The sequence below is a fragment of the Muntiacus reevesi genome, chromosome 5 (assembly GCF_963930625.1).
Source record: "Muntiacus reevesi chromosome 5, mMunRee1.1, whole genome shotgun sequence".
Lineage (NCBI taxonomy): Eukaryota > Metazoa > Chordata > Mammalia > Artiodactyla > Cervidae > Muntiacus > Muntiacus reevesi.
This window is the reverse complement of record NC_089253.1, coordinates 93,448,503-93,465,107: the sequence shown is the minus strand read 5'-3', so window position 1 is coordinate 93,465,107 and position 16,605 is coordinate 93,448,503. Positions and strand designations below refer to the sequence as shown.

General features: G+C 47.4%; 1 protein-coding gene across 1 annotated transcript in view; it reads right to left on the bottom strand.

The window, feature by feature from the left end:
- Positions 1-16,605, bottom strand: part of NPHP4 (nephrocystin 4) — a 137,749-nt gene that overhangs the window by 86,327 nt on the left and 34,817 nt on the right. Inside the window, exons 7-9 of the mRNA XM_065936860.1 lie at positions 11,859-11,995; positions 8,717-8,898; positions 7,904-8,030 (exon numbers count right to left, since the gene is read on the bottom strand). Of these exons, the coding sequence (XP_065792932.1) occupies positions 7,904-8,030; positions 8,717-8,898; positions 11,859-11,995 (446 nt within the window). The remainder of the gene's footprint in view (positions 1-7,903; positions 8,031-8,716; positions 8,899-11,858; positions 11,996-16,605) is intronic.

Here is a 16,605-nt window from a genome sequence, read left to right as displayed (position 1 = left end):
AACGAAAATCGATAATCCCATGTGCCACAACTTAGACCTGGTGCAGCCAAATAAATAAAGGAGAAAAAGTTTAAAAGCCAAATTAAGGAATAGCATCACAATTATATTAAAAATAAAAATACTAAATGTATTCACAAAACTGGCCAGAAAAAAAAACTGTGAGGACTCAGTGATACCTATACTACTTTACTATAAATAGCCATCTCCCCCAAATTCATAAGTTTACTACAGGATCAAAGTTTAAATAAAACACATGCCCCAGTTTCATGCTATTTGTGCCAGTCGCTCCTGGCTTAACCTCTCAAAAGCAGCAACCGATCCCCAGCTTCCTAGTTTCACGCTTTCTGTTGATTTTCTTGTCCTCGGACTATACAGTGTTTCTCTGTGTGAAGCAGATGTCAGATAAACAAATAGCCACTTCCCCCACTTTGTTTCAACATCTCTAACAAGGGAAGGTCAGTGAGTTATGGCTCACTCCTTCAGTGGGACAACGGCTTGGTGGCAATCCACTGGTCCTTTATTAGTCTGTACTCTCTCCCAATAGGCCAGGGCAATGCCTGAAAACAAGACCCTCCCTAAGCCCACACTCCCAACCCGCACCCCCAGCTCAAGGACAAGGCCAGGTGCAGCCAAGCAGGTGGGCAGAGCAAGAGAGGAATTTCATCCGTCAACATGACAAACCTCCTCCTGTCTGTGAAATTTAGTGGGTGAGATCAGATCTGTTACTTTAAAGTGTCTTATCCTGCCAAAGTGGGTTTGATTTCATGCAAACTGTAAAAAAGAAAAAACCAAAAACACACACACATTGAATTGTTGCCATTCACATTTTAAATTACAATAGGAGACAACACACAAAAGGCCAAAGGAATACACTTGGATCACCAGTCAGGTTTGCCATGGAACAGAAGTGCGTGCTGACATTCACCAGGCAAGGGGCACACAGAACACAGACACTTGACCCCTGGAGATGCTGCAACCCAGGGTCCCTGGAATAGGCTGAATGGCGGCCCCCAAAAGGCATGTCCACTCCCCAGCCGCTGGACTCTGTGACCGTGACCTTAATCAGAGAAAAGGTCCATGCAGAGGTAACTGTGTACCATGAGATGATGAAACCTAATGATCCAGGCAGGCCCTAAACCTAGTGACAGGTGTTAGTACGGAGCAGGAGAGAGAGACCCGAGACAGAAAAACAGAGGGAGATGCACAGAGGGAAGGCCACGTGAAGACAGAGGCAGAGGCTGGAGCGATGTGGCCGAAGCCCAGGAACAAAACCTAGGAGAGGCAGGAAGGATGTTTGGCAGAAGCCCAGGAACAAAACCTAGGAGAGGCAGGAAGGATGTTTCCCCGGAGCCTTCGGAGGGAGCAAGCCCCTCCTGATGCCTCAATTTCAGCCAAGTGGAATCGATTCTGGATCCAGGGCTGGGAGAGAATAGATGTCTGCTGTTTTAAGCCAAGGTGTCCGGGGCAGTCTGTTCAGGCCACCCCAGGAGACTGAGGGAGGGGCTCCCCTCGGCCGCTGTCCCCAGACCAGCTCAGAACTCCCCTCGAGGCAGGCAAACACTTCTGGATGTTTCACATGGTTGACTTTTGTCTAGATCTTCAGTGAGAACTTTCTCCTCCTGGAGGGGCCCCGTGTCACCTGCTGAGCCCCCTCCATGCCAGCTCTAGGTACCACAGTCCAAAGCCCAGAAACACACTGCAGAGGTGATGGGGCACCCATGGGGTGGGGGTTTCCCTGGCCTGAGGCCACCTCCGGAGACAGAATAGGACCCCCACACCCCGATGGGGGTGGCCACACCAGGGCCCCTGGTGAACACAAACGAGAAAAGCAAACTGCGATGTCAGAAGGTGTCCAAACATCCCCAACAGCAGGCCCATCACAGGATGGGAGGCAGGGGACAAGGGAGCTGAGAAACAGAGAGAGATTTAGGAACCTTGGGACAGATAGAGGAGCCGGGCAGAAGGCAGCCCAGCCCAGGTGGGCACAGGCCACCATGTGGGTGTCCACCACATGCACTGGCCCACGTGACCCTCCACACAGCTCACAAGTGCCAACCACGGAGGGTTTGCAGCCGCCCACGGAGAGTGGGCCCAGGCCTGACCCGGGCAGCACAGACCAAGATGCTTCCACCTGCATGGAAGCCAGGCTGGCCCATATGGGCAGCCGGCAGCTCTGGAGTCTCAGAGCTGGGCCATGGGCAACACCTAAGTATAAGGTGACTGTTTCCATGTCCTCTTTATAGCACCCTGGGTGACTGACCACTGAGAACTTCACAAGGCCTGAGAGCCTAAAACCCATCCAAGGGGCAGAGTTAGGAAAGAAACATGCACTCAGGGCCAGGGTCTCTGTCCTCCTTCCTGCCAAGGAGCACAAGGCCCCCAGGACCACCGGGCAAAGAGAAGGCTCACTGACCACAGACCATCAGCCCAAAGTCATTCCTTCCAGAAATGGATTGATTATACGCCAAAACCTTTTCCATACTTGACACACAATGAACTCAGCAGCTGCTGCAGAATAATTTCCTCCCCACACATCCAGGCTGGAAGAGGAAACCTAAGGACGTGTAATTAAAGTCGTTTAATCTACTCGTATACGACACAGTATACGCAGAGTCATTTAAAAGCCCAGTAATCACTTGGCAGGCAATATTTTCATTTCCTTCTACGGAGTACAGTAATTACTTTTAAACACACACATGTGCAATGAAAAACAATGGGGTATGGTTTTAAGGAAGTTCTACAACCTAGAATTACTCTGCATGCTGGCTTATGGGCTCATAACACTCTGGTCCTCTTTGGAAAAAAAGGTATCAACTCAACAAGGCTTGAAAGGAGCAACAGGGTAATCATCATGAGTGGGGCTGAGAGTGGTGAGGTAGACAGGTGGGCAGCCTCTTGCCCTTCAGAGTCTGCAGCCCAGAGACCAGCATGTGGCTACCCCAGGGCCTTTGCATCTGCTTCTCCAGAAAACTTGCCCCTTGCCTAGGTCTGCTTCCCTTCCCCGTATCTCCCACTGGGTCCTACAGAGCCAGTGACAGTGGGGCTCAGGCTTAGCGACCTGGCACCCCTTCCCATGGTTATGGCCCCTCTACTCCATGGGGCTGTGACCTCAATGCAGGGAACCCCACAGCCTGAGATGTAGGTGTCGCAGCTACCCCTGGGAATGAAAGCCAGTCCTAGTTTTTCTATGAAGGGCTCCTAGGTGTCTCAGGAGAAGGCAGCTCACCTGCACTGGGGGAAGAATTGAAGCTGCCCACGGCCTAGAGCCCTCCACCCCTAGAGCACCAAGAAATTCTGAGCACAGCGAGAGGGGAGTGGACAACACAGAAACATGCAGGACAAGCAGGGGGCACGCAGGGGAGAGGGTCAAGGGGGGCAGCCCCAAGGTCAGCCAGGCAGAGGCCGTGCAGAACACGCAACGCCTGAAAGAAGAAGTGGGCCAGCTAGACTTAACGCCAAAAGATAGCTTTACCACTGGGGCCAACTGGAAAAAGGACTTGGGATCACTCTGCTTATTTCTTACAACAGCATGTGAATCCGTAATGACGTCAAAATAAAGTAGAATTTAAAAAACAGTGAGGGGGACTTCCCCCGTGGTCCAGTGATTAAGACTCCACACTCCCAGCACAAGGAGGCCCAGGTTCCATCCCTGGTCAGAGAACTAGGTCCCATATGTCACAGCTAAAGATCCCACATGTCGCAACTAGGACTCGGCACAGCCAAAAAAATGAATGTTGAAAAAAATAAAAAACAGTGAGGTATATGACAAAAGCTATAGAAGGTGCTGGTTTAAAAAAAACTGTTTAATGACTATACACAAAAAGAAAACCCGTGGTGTTAAGTTAGAATACATGGGAGAGAAAATTCCACTTAAAACAGCAGCACAAAAATTAAATATCTGTGAATAAACTTAGTAAGAGCTATTCAAGCTGTTTAAAATCTACACTGTAAACCCATCTGGGGGCTACCCAGGCCACACTAATGGTAAAGAATCTGCCTGCCAATGCAGGAGACGCAGGTATGATCCCTGGGCTGGGAAGATCCCCTAGAGAAGGGAATGGCTACCCGCTCCAGTATTTGCGCCTGGGAAATCCTATGGACAGAGGAGCCTGGCGGGCTACAGTCCATGGGGTTGCAAAGAGTAAGACACACCTGAGCACAAACAATCCTATTTTAAAATCACCCCCAAATACACCAAAACAGAAGCAGACAAGCAGAGAGACTTCCCTTCTGCCCAGTTAGGACATCACAACTTCCACAACACGTCAATTCTAATTAGTTAATAAATGTAATGCAGTCCCAAAAACACCGATAAACTCTCTCTATGGAGCCGGACCTGTTGATACTGAGGTTTCTTGGAAAAGCAAATGCAGGCAGAGCTATAGGAGCCATGAAGGGAAGGGGCTGCAGGTTGCTGCACCACCGAGTGACCCAGCAGCCGCGGGGCCCCCACCACCACACTGCGCTCCCAGCACAGAACAGACAGAGCGGCACCGGGCAGAAAAGAGGTCTAGGGGCGGGGGAGTGTGTGTGCGCTCAGTCCTTCAGTTGTGCCCGACTCTTTGCGACCCCATGGACTGTAGCCCACCAGGCTCCTCTGTCCATGAGATTCTCCAGGCAAGAGTAATGGAGCAGGTAGCCATTTCCTAAACAGAGATCTCGTGTACGATTGAAAGAAGCTAAAATCACTGGGCACAAAGGACTTATAATAAGTAGCATCAGGACAACTGGATGGCCACTGTACAAAGATGAAATGAGACCTATTCCTCACACCACAAAAGTGATCTAAACATAAAAATGGAAACTGCACCCATATTAGGAGAAAACATGGATGAATTCTTCTTCTACAGGAGTAGGGAAAGGCTTTTTCACTACGATTCAAAATCCAGATGCAAGAGAAGAAGAGACTGATAAATTTAACTACATCAAAACATGTTTTAGCATTTACATGATGTCATGGACTGAATGTCTGTGGTCCCCACAAAATCATACTGATGCTGAAACTGAAGCTCCAGTACTTTGGCCACCTGATGCGAAGAGCCGACTCACTGGAAAAGACCCTGAGGCTGGGAAAGATTGAAGGCAAGAGTTAAAAAGGGAGGCAGAAAGTGGGATGGTTGGACGGCATCACCGATTCAATGGACATGAATATGAGTAAACTCTGCAAGATAAGTGAAGGACAGAAAAGCCTGGCATGCTGCTGCAATCCAGGGGGTCACAGAATCGGACACGACTTAGCAACTGAACAACACTGCTTTTGTTGACACTTGGAATGTCCACAGAGCTTTTTAAAATGAAAGAAAATGGAAAAAGGGATTTGCAGGCTGAATGCACCCGAAAACACGCTCCATAATGGACTGCGAGGAGGAGCAGGAGCAAGCTGGCCCTGACCTTACAGGAGCCCCCGTGGCTGCCTTCCCTCCTGGGACACACCGGGGGGAATGAGAGCCCAGGCCAGCAGCATCAGGGCTGTCTTCTCCGCTACATCTAAGTTTGGTCGTGACGGGAATGCCTGAGTCAGCGCTCACCACCAGAATGCTAACCCCATACTCGCTGCTTCACACAGCAAGTAATTTGTGCAGAAAATCATTTCAGACGCCAGAACATTTCCTCTCCAGATTACACTGAAGAAAGTACACTTGATGACAGTAAAATGGAATCCAATATTCCGTGTTAAGATAAACCTCCACATCAAAAAGAATTGATGAGCTATTACAAGCCACATTCCAAGAGCTCCACAAAGCAACAACGCGTGGCGGATCCACCTGCCAGCCGGTGAGCATTTCAATGAAGAGTTAAAAAATAATAATAATCAAGTGCTGGGTAAGTCATATCAGTTTCAGCACATGGACTTTATAATAGCAAGTGGATTATAATTAATGTTCTCGAGGGGACACAATCTACATGTAAATAAGTGGCGAGCAGCATGGAGCCCCCCATGGAGGCATCAGGCCTGCTGCTCCTCCAGGGGTTCCGTCTGCATCGACTCCAGCCCACGCCCAAAACAGCAGGGGTACCCTGCACCTCTCCAGGGTGGGGAAGTCCCTGAAGCCCCTCCCTCCTGCTGTAGCCCCACCCTAAGCCAATTCTGCCCACCCCATGCAGACATGCTTATCTGCACAGAGTTGCATGTTGGCTGAAACTTCTGGAAACAAAGAAAGAGAAGCAGAGCTGGAAACAACAGCTTTGTGAGAACAAGAGAGATCACTCGTTCGGCTGCACTCAGAACACCTGGTTCTGGGTCAGCTCACCTGACTACACGACGGGGAACAGACATCAGAGGGGACCAGGAACTAACATAGCAGCTGTGCTGACACCCCATTCTCCTTCCAAAGGCCCCCAGGATCACCCTCTGTCCCCTGTTTTTCCATCAGCTGCACAGTGATGCAAGCAGACTGACCACCACAGAAGGCGTCTTGTGGCCTTTATATATTCTTAATTTGCTTGTTAAATGATCTTTTCTTTTTCAGTAGAGCTACCATATGTTTCCCTGGTGACTCAGATGGTAAAGAATCTGCCTGCAACGCAGAAGAGCCAAGTTCAATCCCTGGGTCAGGGAGATACCCTGAAGAAGGGAACGGCTACCCACTCCAGTATTCTTGCCTGGAGAATCCCATGGACAGAGGAGCCTGGTGGGCTGCAGTCCATGGGGTCGCAAAAAGTTGGACACAACTGAGCGACTAACACTGCTACCACTACCATATAACTCTGCAATCCCACTCCTGGGCATATACCCGGAGAAAAACTTAGTCCAAAAGGACACATGCACACCAGTGTCCATTGCAGGACTATTTTCGATAGCCAAGACAAGAAAGCAGCATAAATGTCCATTGACAGATGAATGGAGAAAGAAGATGTGGTACATATATACAATGGAATACTACTCAGCCAGAAAAGAAGGAAATAATACCACTAGTATTATGACCTGGAGATTGTCATAGTGGAGGGAAGTAAGTTAGACAGAGAAGGAGAAGGATAAATATCAGATGACGTCCCTTATATGTGGAATCTAAAAAGAAATGATACAAATGAACTTAATTACAAAACAGAAACAGAATCACAGACTTAAAGGATGAACTTATGGTTGCCAGAAGGGAAGAATGGAGGGAAGAGCTAGGGAGTTTGGGATGGATATGTACACACTGCTATATTTAAAATGGAAAACCAACAAGGACCTACCGTCAGCACAGGGAACTTTGCTCAGTGTTACATGGCAGCCTGGATGGAGGGGAGTTTGGGGGAGATGGATCCATGCATGTGTGTGGTTGAGTCCCTTCAGTGTCCAACTGGAACTATCACAACACTGTTAATCAGCTATATTCCAATATCAAAGTTTTAAAATTTTTTGAAAATAAATAAATAATGATATTTGCTTTTTCAAGAAAAAACCTGAATCTTAAGAATAGCATGGTTTGGATTTTCTAAAAAATCTGTATCAATGATGTAAATAATATCTCTTTGCTACCTTTTCTCCAACTGAAGCCTATAAATTCTTGCTCTTGGTTCTGAGACAGGCACATACAAGGTCCAATCAAAGAAAATATCCATCTCTTGTGCAGATTCAAGCTTTACCACACTTCGTATCATTTGAAAAATACACTAAAATGGCCTCATTTTTCAAAATAATTATTGATTCAATAATTAGAATTAATGCTATCATGAAGCCTGCTGCCTTCTGAACTATTCACACCATCTGCCAGCAGAACATACTGTTTCCATAAAGAAGGAAATGATCAGAACAGAGCTATCACCAGAAAGAAGTGATTCCTAGTCACGTTCCATGCTTGTTCTCCACACCGTTAATAATCATCACACTGCTTTTAACCAAAAGAATATTAATGGTGACTATGCTTATCCTCCATGCTCGGAGCCCATCGCTGGATGGGAACCCAGTGGTTCTTACGTTGCCATCCGCCCCCGAGGGGCTGTTAAACACGTACTCCAGCTGGAAGACAATGGCGAACGCAGGGTGACGGACCATCTCAGGGAGTCGGAGACGGCTTCTCAGGACCAGAGCCTGGTTTCCAGAGCTGGGCCAAGAATATAGAGAAGGGTTGAGTCAGGCAGTGGCTCCCACTGCCCGGCACCCAGCACCCCTCATCAGCTGAGGCCCTGGGGCCCCTGGTGCTGCTGCTGCATGAGTCCCCCTGAGCACTGCCCCCATGCTCTTCTGGGCGTTTGGCCACCAAGGGAATATCCTAAACCAGAGTGTTTTTTAGATGCCGCAATCAATCCTTGACTGCCAGCACTGGGAATGGGAGGATGGAGGGTCTCCAGCAAGGCGCCCCCTCCAAGGTCAGCTTCTGCCCAGCCTCACATGTGGCACCACTGGGGGACATCTCTGATGGTCATCTGAGGAGCCCGGGACTGAACCTAGTGGCAGAAGTTCCTGCCCTCCAGTTCCCCGTCACGTGAGGGTCACAGGACACTTTTGGGGGGAAGCGTGTGGGGGCTCCACAGCTGGAAGCATCTGTAACATTAACCCCAAAACCATCAGGGCACAAAAACAGGATCTTTCCAACAGCAGGATGCTGAGGTCTGCTGTGGACCAGATGATGGAGCAGGAGGAAACAGAAGCACCAGGGAAGAACCCAGCTGGGAAAGTGCATCCCTCACATGAAAGAGCGACAGCCTTTCACTCTGATCCCTGGTCGGGTGCCCACCCCCGATGCCCAACTCCACGGGGGGCCAAACCCAGGGCCCCAGGGGGAGATACCTGGCCTTGGAAGAGGAGCCAACCTTCCGGCTAAAGCTGGCAGAGCGTGTCAAGGCCACCTCCAGCTCGGGCACCAGCACGAGGACCTGCGGCCGCTGCACGAAGCCTAACCCATTGTGCACGCCCACGCACAGGCGCCGCTCCAGGATCTCCAGGGTGCCAACGTCCAGCGGGCTGCCCGCCTAGGAGGAGCACAGAGTGAGGCCGGCGCAGAGCAGGGGCGGGAGCTCGCCAGAAAAGCCCCCAGCAGAGAGGCCGACAGGGAGACAAAACTAGAAGTGTCAGACATTCCAGACCAGATGGAGCTTAGTGAAAATATGATAAAGTGTTAGCCGCTCAGTCATGTCCAACTCTTTGCAATCCCATGGACTGTAGCCAGACAGGCTCCTCTGTCCATGGAATTTCCCAGGCAAGAATACTGGAGTGGGTTGCCATTCCTTTCTCCAGGGGGATCTTCCCAACCCAGGGATCAAACCTGGGTCACCTGCACTGCAGGTGGATTCTTTACCATCTGAGCCACCAGGGAAGCCTGCCCAAGGAGCTTAGTAAAGTCCCATCCAATCAGGGTGGGTTGGCCTTAGGGCACTTTCTTGGTACTTTGGGGGTTCCTCAAATAGCATCACCTTGTAGAGGAATTGCCCCCTAGATTCCCAAATCAGCTAACTCTCACTTTCCAAGGCTGAGCTATGATTCTCAAGATGCAGCAAACTAGCAACAAGGAGACCCGGCTCCTCCAACAGAATCTGAGGCTCTGGGGTGTAGGGGCCCCCAGAGTCAAGAGCAGGCAATGACACAATGGCGGAGGTGCCTAGAGGCTGAACACAGAGAGTGTCAACACCTCTGCCCTCCCCCGACTCAGACACCTGAGACTTGGGGTGGACTCGGTAGCAGTAATCATAATCCAATAAAAATGGAATCTGCCCCAAAGTGATCTCTGGATATTAAAGTGCTTCATCTTAACAAAAAATGTACAGGCATGCTAACAAATGGGCAAGGATATTCCTCCAGGCTATTATTGTTTATTAAATTATGTGATTGGTGCAAAATGATCCCTGAATTTTTGAGTTTTCTTCATTGCTCATTAATCATGCTGAACTGACCTAAATGCAGCCCATTAGTATTTGAGTAATGAGAATAAAACGGGGGCAGAAACAGTATCTACCGACTGAATGGGAACAAAAATACAAAGAGAGTAAAAATATGTAATAAAGTGATCTTTATGGGAACATATAAAATTCAACAATGATACCCTTAAACATCTCAGTAGTCATATAGACAATCTACTCTGAGCAACAGGAAAACAGCAGAACTACACCAAGAAAATGCTTGCTGTTGTTTCAGTTCTCTGCTTTGCATTTCTGTTTCTTCTGGGACTATGTTACACGGAGTGACATTTTCAAGAATGGGTTGTTGTTCAGTCGCTAAGTCATGTCTGAATCTTTGTGACCCCATGCACTACAGCATGCCAGACTTCTCTGCCCTTCACCATCTCCCGGCGTTTGCTTAAACTCATGTCCATTGAGTCGGTGATGCCATCCAACCACCTTACCCTCTGTCACCCCCTTCTTCTCCTGCCTTCAATCTTTCCCAGCATCAGGGTCTTTTCCAATGAGTCTTTTCCAATGAGTCACATCAGGTGGCCAAAATATTGGAGTAGAGTGGGTAGAGAGCAGAAAAAAAAGAGTCCATCTTTTAAAAAATTCCACCTTATTCACGCATAAACACATATTTGTGTGTGTGTGCAATTAATCATTTGCAAGCTTCATAATTTACTAACTTCAGGATGGGCGCCAGGTGACTGAACCATTCATTCTCACAAATAACAACTCACTGGACATGAATCTGAGCAAACTCCGGGAGACGCTGAAGGACAAGGGAGCCTAGCAAGCTGCAGTCCATGGGGTCGCAGAGTCAGACACAACCTAGAGACCAAACAACATGCCAACCATTTGGGGTACATCAGGTGCAGTGCTGTGCAGTGTTGACTTGAACCAAGCCCCTGTCCTCCTGGTGCAAATACTCCAGACAGGGACTGACAGTCCCTCAGTTAACAGGCAAGTGCACCAGGTCCTCTCCACGGCCAAGCACCCAGAGAAGCAAAGCAGAGTGATGCTCCAGAGAGCTTGCTGGGCAGGGGGATGGGGGTGCTGCCCGCAGCTGTGAGACTGAAGCCTGAGAGGGATTGTGCAAGGATCCGGATAAGGAATACATGGGAAAGTGGGCCATGTGCTCATGGGCCCATGTGGGGACAAGGTGTCATGCAGGCAGGCAGACCTGGGCAGTGCCTGGGGGAGTGCCCCTCCCAGAAAACCACTTCAGTGAGCCAAAGTGGTTGAAATTTATAGTCATCTCCTTGGAAATACCCTCATATACTCTGAAAATGTCCCTTGTAAATGTAGACTATTTTATAGGTTTCCCTCAGCTCATTTGGTGATTTAATTTACTTTTAAATGAGGAGTGATTAAGATACATTAGGTCTTCCCTGCTGGCTCAGACAGTAGAGTCCACCTGCAATGCAGGAGACTCGGGTTCAGTCCCTGAGTTGGGAAGATCCCCTGGCGGAGGGCATGACAATTCACTCCAATATTCTGGCCTGGAGAATCCCATGGGAAGAGGAGTCTGGCGGGTTATAGTCCATGGGGTCGCATACAGTTGTATAGGACTGAGCAACACACACACACATAAGATACATTAACGTGTGTGTATGTGTCAGTCACTCAATTGTGTCCGACTCTGTGACTCTATGGACTGTAGCCCACCAGGCTCCTCTGTCCATGGGATTTCCCAGGCAAGAATATTAGAGTGGGTTGCCATTTCCTACTCCAGGGGATCTTCCTGACCCAGGGATCAAACTCACATCTCCTGCGTGGGCAGGCTAATTCTTTACCAATGCACCACGAGGAAAGCCCGTAAGATATGTCAAAGTGAAGGTTAATTAATGTATCAGGTTAACAGCACTCTCTCAGCAGTAAAGTTAATACAAGGAGCCAGTGCCCCTCTTTGGGCACAAAGAGACAAGAAGACAGAAACAGGGGCATCCCTGTGACCACCCACATCAGGGGCTCAGGAGGCCAGCATCTCCCAGTCTGCCTGCTGTTCCCTCCCCACCGTTCAGACTAAACTCCCCAACCCTGGACTGTACCTCCCGGAAGCGATCACTGATCACAAGTTCCAGAAGCTCCTCCTCGAACTTCTCCAACGAGGGATACAGCGTGAAGAACACATCATCCAGGTAGCACGTCAGAGACTTCTGCAGGCGGGGCTTCCGGAGGGCATCTCCTGGACACGAGAGGCTCAGATGGATGACCCGTGGAAACACAACCATCGAAGTGCCCTCTCGCCCACGGGGGTCCAGGCGAAGGGCTGAGTACCGAGAAGGTGTGGGCATCGCTCAGACAGGACTCAGAGCCAGAGGCCCCGTCAGCCCAAGCCCAGATGCTAAACAGATCAAATGAGTGCAAATTTCATTTGGTCCAAATTCCTCCCCAAACGTCTTCCAGAAACAAATTTCCTAACTCAGCTATCCAGGGCACACAGGCTGCCAGAGGCAGGGTGACATCTGTTCCCTTCCCCACGGCTTCCTGTCCAGCGAGAACATGGCCAACTGTGTCATTTCTCATTTCCTTATGTTAACCCTGAACGATGGGCTTCCCCAATGGCTCAGCAATAAAGAATCCACCTGCAATGCAGGAGATGCAAGAGACGCAGGTTCGATCCCTGGGTGGGAAAGATCCCCTCGGAGGAGGAAATGGCAACCCGCTCCAATATTCTTCCCATGGACAGAGGAGCCTGGCAGGCTACGGTCCATGGGGTCCCAAGTGTCAGAAACAACTGAGCAAGTCAACGACAGAAACGACACCCTGAACCACGTGGAAACACTCAGGCAAACGTGTGAGCATGGCACACACAAGCAGAAACAAAGGTGGGCTGGGAAGATGAGAGGGAAGTCCCATCCCTATGGAGAAGCACCCAGACCGTGAGCTCCATGAGGGTGAGGACAGAAAGGGAGGGCGGCCCCTGGCAGCCAGCCCAGCGTCCACGCTGAGCAGGTAAGTGGGAACCCGGCCTCGAGAGGGGAGCATCACACTTATTTGGAGAGGCTTCTCCACGGGCCCTAGAACAAAGACCACCACAGCAGGAAGAAGGCAAAGCCAGCTGCCTCTACAAACACACCCCCAGGGGGCGTCTGCCGCTTTACATCCCCATCTGTGTCATCTCTCTGGTTTTGGTCTTCTCTGTCTCTTCCTAAACTTTTATGATTATTTAAATATTGAGGTACAAGGTCTTAGATATTTTATTTTTTTTATTTTTTTTATTTCTAGGATCATTTTTTTCTTTTTTTTTCCCCCAATTATTTTTATTAGTTGGAGGCTAATTACTTTACAATATTGTAGTGGTTTTTGCCATACATTGACATGAATCAGCCATGGATTTACATGTGTTCCCCATCCTGAACCCCCCTCCCACTTCCCTCCCCATCCCATCCCTCTGGGTCATCCCAATGCACCAGCCCCGAGCACTTGTCTCATGCATCCAACCTGGACTGGCGATCTGTGGTCTTAGATTTTTTTAAAGCCAGTCCCAAAATTAAAAAAAAAAAAACAATCAATGTGAGCCGCAGTGCTGATGAAACCATGCAGGAAAGAACACTATCTTACTGGAAAGTTATCAGTCACTGCAGCTGAGAGGCAGTTGTCTCTGTAACTTAGAGTGTATCAAGAGCCTTAAAAATATACATATCCATAACCAACAAGGACCTACGGCAGAGCACAGGGAACTCTGCTCAATGTCATGTGGCACCCTGAATGGGAGGCGGTGTCGGGGAGAATGGATACATGTACACATGTGGCTGAGTCCCTTCCTGTTCGCTGAAACTACCACAGCATGGTTAATTGGCTATATCTCAACACAAAACAAAAAGCTTAACGTTTGAAAAAGAAATCCGTATCCACCGTCTGCCCCAGCAATGCCACTTTTGAATCTATTTAGCAAAATAATCAAGAGTTAAGAGTTCACTCAGTCGTGTCCGACTCTAAATAATCAAAGATGGAAGCAAAGCTTTATTTGCAAGAATACTCATTAGAACATTATTTATAACAGACAAAAGTAAGAAACCACCAGATGTTCAAGAATATGAGAATGTTAAATAATCTCTTGCTCATCCATATAAAATGAGAAAAAAAATCATATTGTCAGAGATTATTTAAAAGGAAATCAAAAAACAAAAAAAAGAAAGAAGGAAATAAAAACAAACAAAAAAGAATATTTAATAATCAAAAAATAATATGACATTGTAGGTGAAAAGAACAACATATAACAACATATAAAACTGCATATTATTAGTCCATTTGATGACAAGATTACTTAAAATATATGCATTTGAGACATTATTTTGCCAACAAAAGCCCAAAAGCTATGGTTTTTTCAGTACTATGGATATGAGAGTTGGACCATAAAGAAAGCTGAGTGTCAAAGAATTGATGCATTTGAACTACGGTACTGGAGAAGACTCATGAGAGTCTTTTGGACTGCAAGGAGATCAAACCAGGAAATCAGTCCAGAATATTCACTGGAAGGACAGATGCTGAAGCTGAAGCTACACTACTTTGACCACCCAATGTGATGAACTGACTCATTGGAAAAGACCTTGATGCTGGGAAAGATTGAAGACAGAAGGAGAAGGGGACGGCAGAGGATGAGATGGTTGTATAGCATCAGCGATAGAAGGGGACGACAGAGGATGAGATGGTTGTATGGTATCACCGACTCTATGAATATGCAAGCTCTGGGAGTTGGTGATGAACAGGGAAGCCTAGCATGCTATAATCCATGGGGTCACAAGAAGTCAGACACCACTGAGCAACTGAACTAAACTGATGCATTTGCATGTATACACATATATTTTTTTTCTTGGATATATACACATATATCTCTCTTCTTGTTTTTTTTTAACTGAAGTATAATTGATTTTCAGTGTTTCCAGAGTAATTCACTGTGAATCAACACATATATCTGAATCACAGCAAAGTGATTCAGACATATATATTCTTTTTCAGATTCTTTTCCATTATACATTATCACAAGATACTGAATAGTTTTCCTAGGCTGCATAGTAGGTCCTTGTTGTTTATTTATTTATTTTATATATTTTATATATAGTAGTGTATTTGTTAATCCCAATTTATCCCTCCCCCAGCTTTCCCCTCTGCTAACCATAAGTCTGTTTTCTATGTCTGTGAGTCTATTTCTATTTTGTAAATAAGTTCATTTGTATCATTTTCTTAGATTTCGAATATAAGAAAAGTCATATGACATCAGTCTCTGTCTGATCTACTTCACTTAGTGTGATCATCTCTAGGTCCACCCACGTTGCTGCAAATGGCATTATTTCACCCTTTTATGGCTGAATAATATCCCATTGTATTTTTATACCAAATCTTCTTTATCCATTCATCTGTTGATGGACATTTAGGTTACTTCCATGTCTTGGCTATTGTAAATAGTGCTGCAGTGAACACTGGGGTGATGTATCCTTTCCAGCTAGAGTTTTCATTTTTTCCAGATATATGCCCAGAAGTAGGATTACTGGATCATGTAGCAACTCTTATTTTTAGTTTTCTGAGGAACCTCCACACTGTTTTCCACAGTGGCTGCATTAATTTACATTCTCATCAACAGTGTAAGAGGGCTCCCTTTTCTCCATATCTTCTCCAGCATTTATCATTTGTGCTTTTTGATGTATACATGTATACATACATGTATGTCTGTAGAGTGTAATCACATCACTTTATTCCCCTCTTTATGGTTTTCTACACCTTTCCCATCACAAATACACACTAAGGTTTGATACTTATGGAAAAGTTTATGTATTCCTTTCATCATATTGTTAAGTGTTTAAAGCAGGTCAGTTGATGAATCAGACCCAATTTAAAAGTACAGATATCTTTTTTCACAGTAGACAAAAGGTGGAAACAACTCAATGCCCATCAAGAAGTGAAAGAAAGACAAACAAACCGTGGTCCATCCACACAACACAGCATCACTCTTCCTTGGTGGCTCAGAAGGTAAAGAACTCACCTGCAATGCAGGACACCCAAGTTCAACCCCTGGGGTGGGAAGATCCCCCAGAGAAGGGAATGACAGCCCACGCCAGTATTCTTGCCTGGAGAATCCCATGGACAGAGGAGTCTGGCGGGCCACAGACCACAGGGTTCCAGAGAGTCGGACACTGAGCTACTCACACTTTCACTTTCACTTTAAAAGAAGAAGGAGATTCTGACGCATGTTACAACATGGATGAACTTTGATGACATTTTGCTGAGATGAGCCAGTCACAAAAAAGACAAGTTCTAGATAATTTCATTTATGTGAGGTGCTGAAAGTCATTAAATTCCAAGACAGAATGTAGAAAGGGGGCTGCCAGGGGCTGGGGCAAGGGTGGGGAGTTAGTGTGTCTGTAGGGTCTAGTTCTGCAAGATGAGAGCGTTCTGGAGATGTGGGGTTGCTCAACAATGTGAATGTGCTTAATGCTCCTGAACCACGTGATGAAAAATAGTTAGAAAAGCACATTTTATGACATGTGTATTTTACCATGATTTTTTTTAAGTGCAGAAATACACAAAGTGCAACCTTTCATAAAATGGTCAAGCAAGTGTCCGAAGCACATCCTGAGCTGGGAGCCTAGGTCAGAGACAGGAGAGAGGGGTGGCCCAGCGGGGAGGTGGGCACGAAAAAGGGACCCCTCTCCCAGCAATAGGCAGGAACTCAAGGTTCCTCCACCCATAGGAAGCACATGAATCATCCATGCAGGATTTCAGGGAACACAGCAGAAAATCGCCAGGCAGCGGGCCCCTCTGGGAGCTGAAGGAAGGGAGGGGGTGATGCTGGCA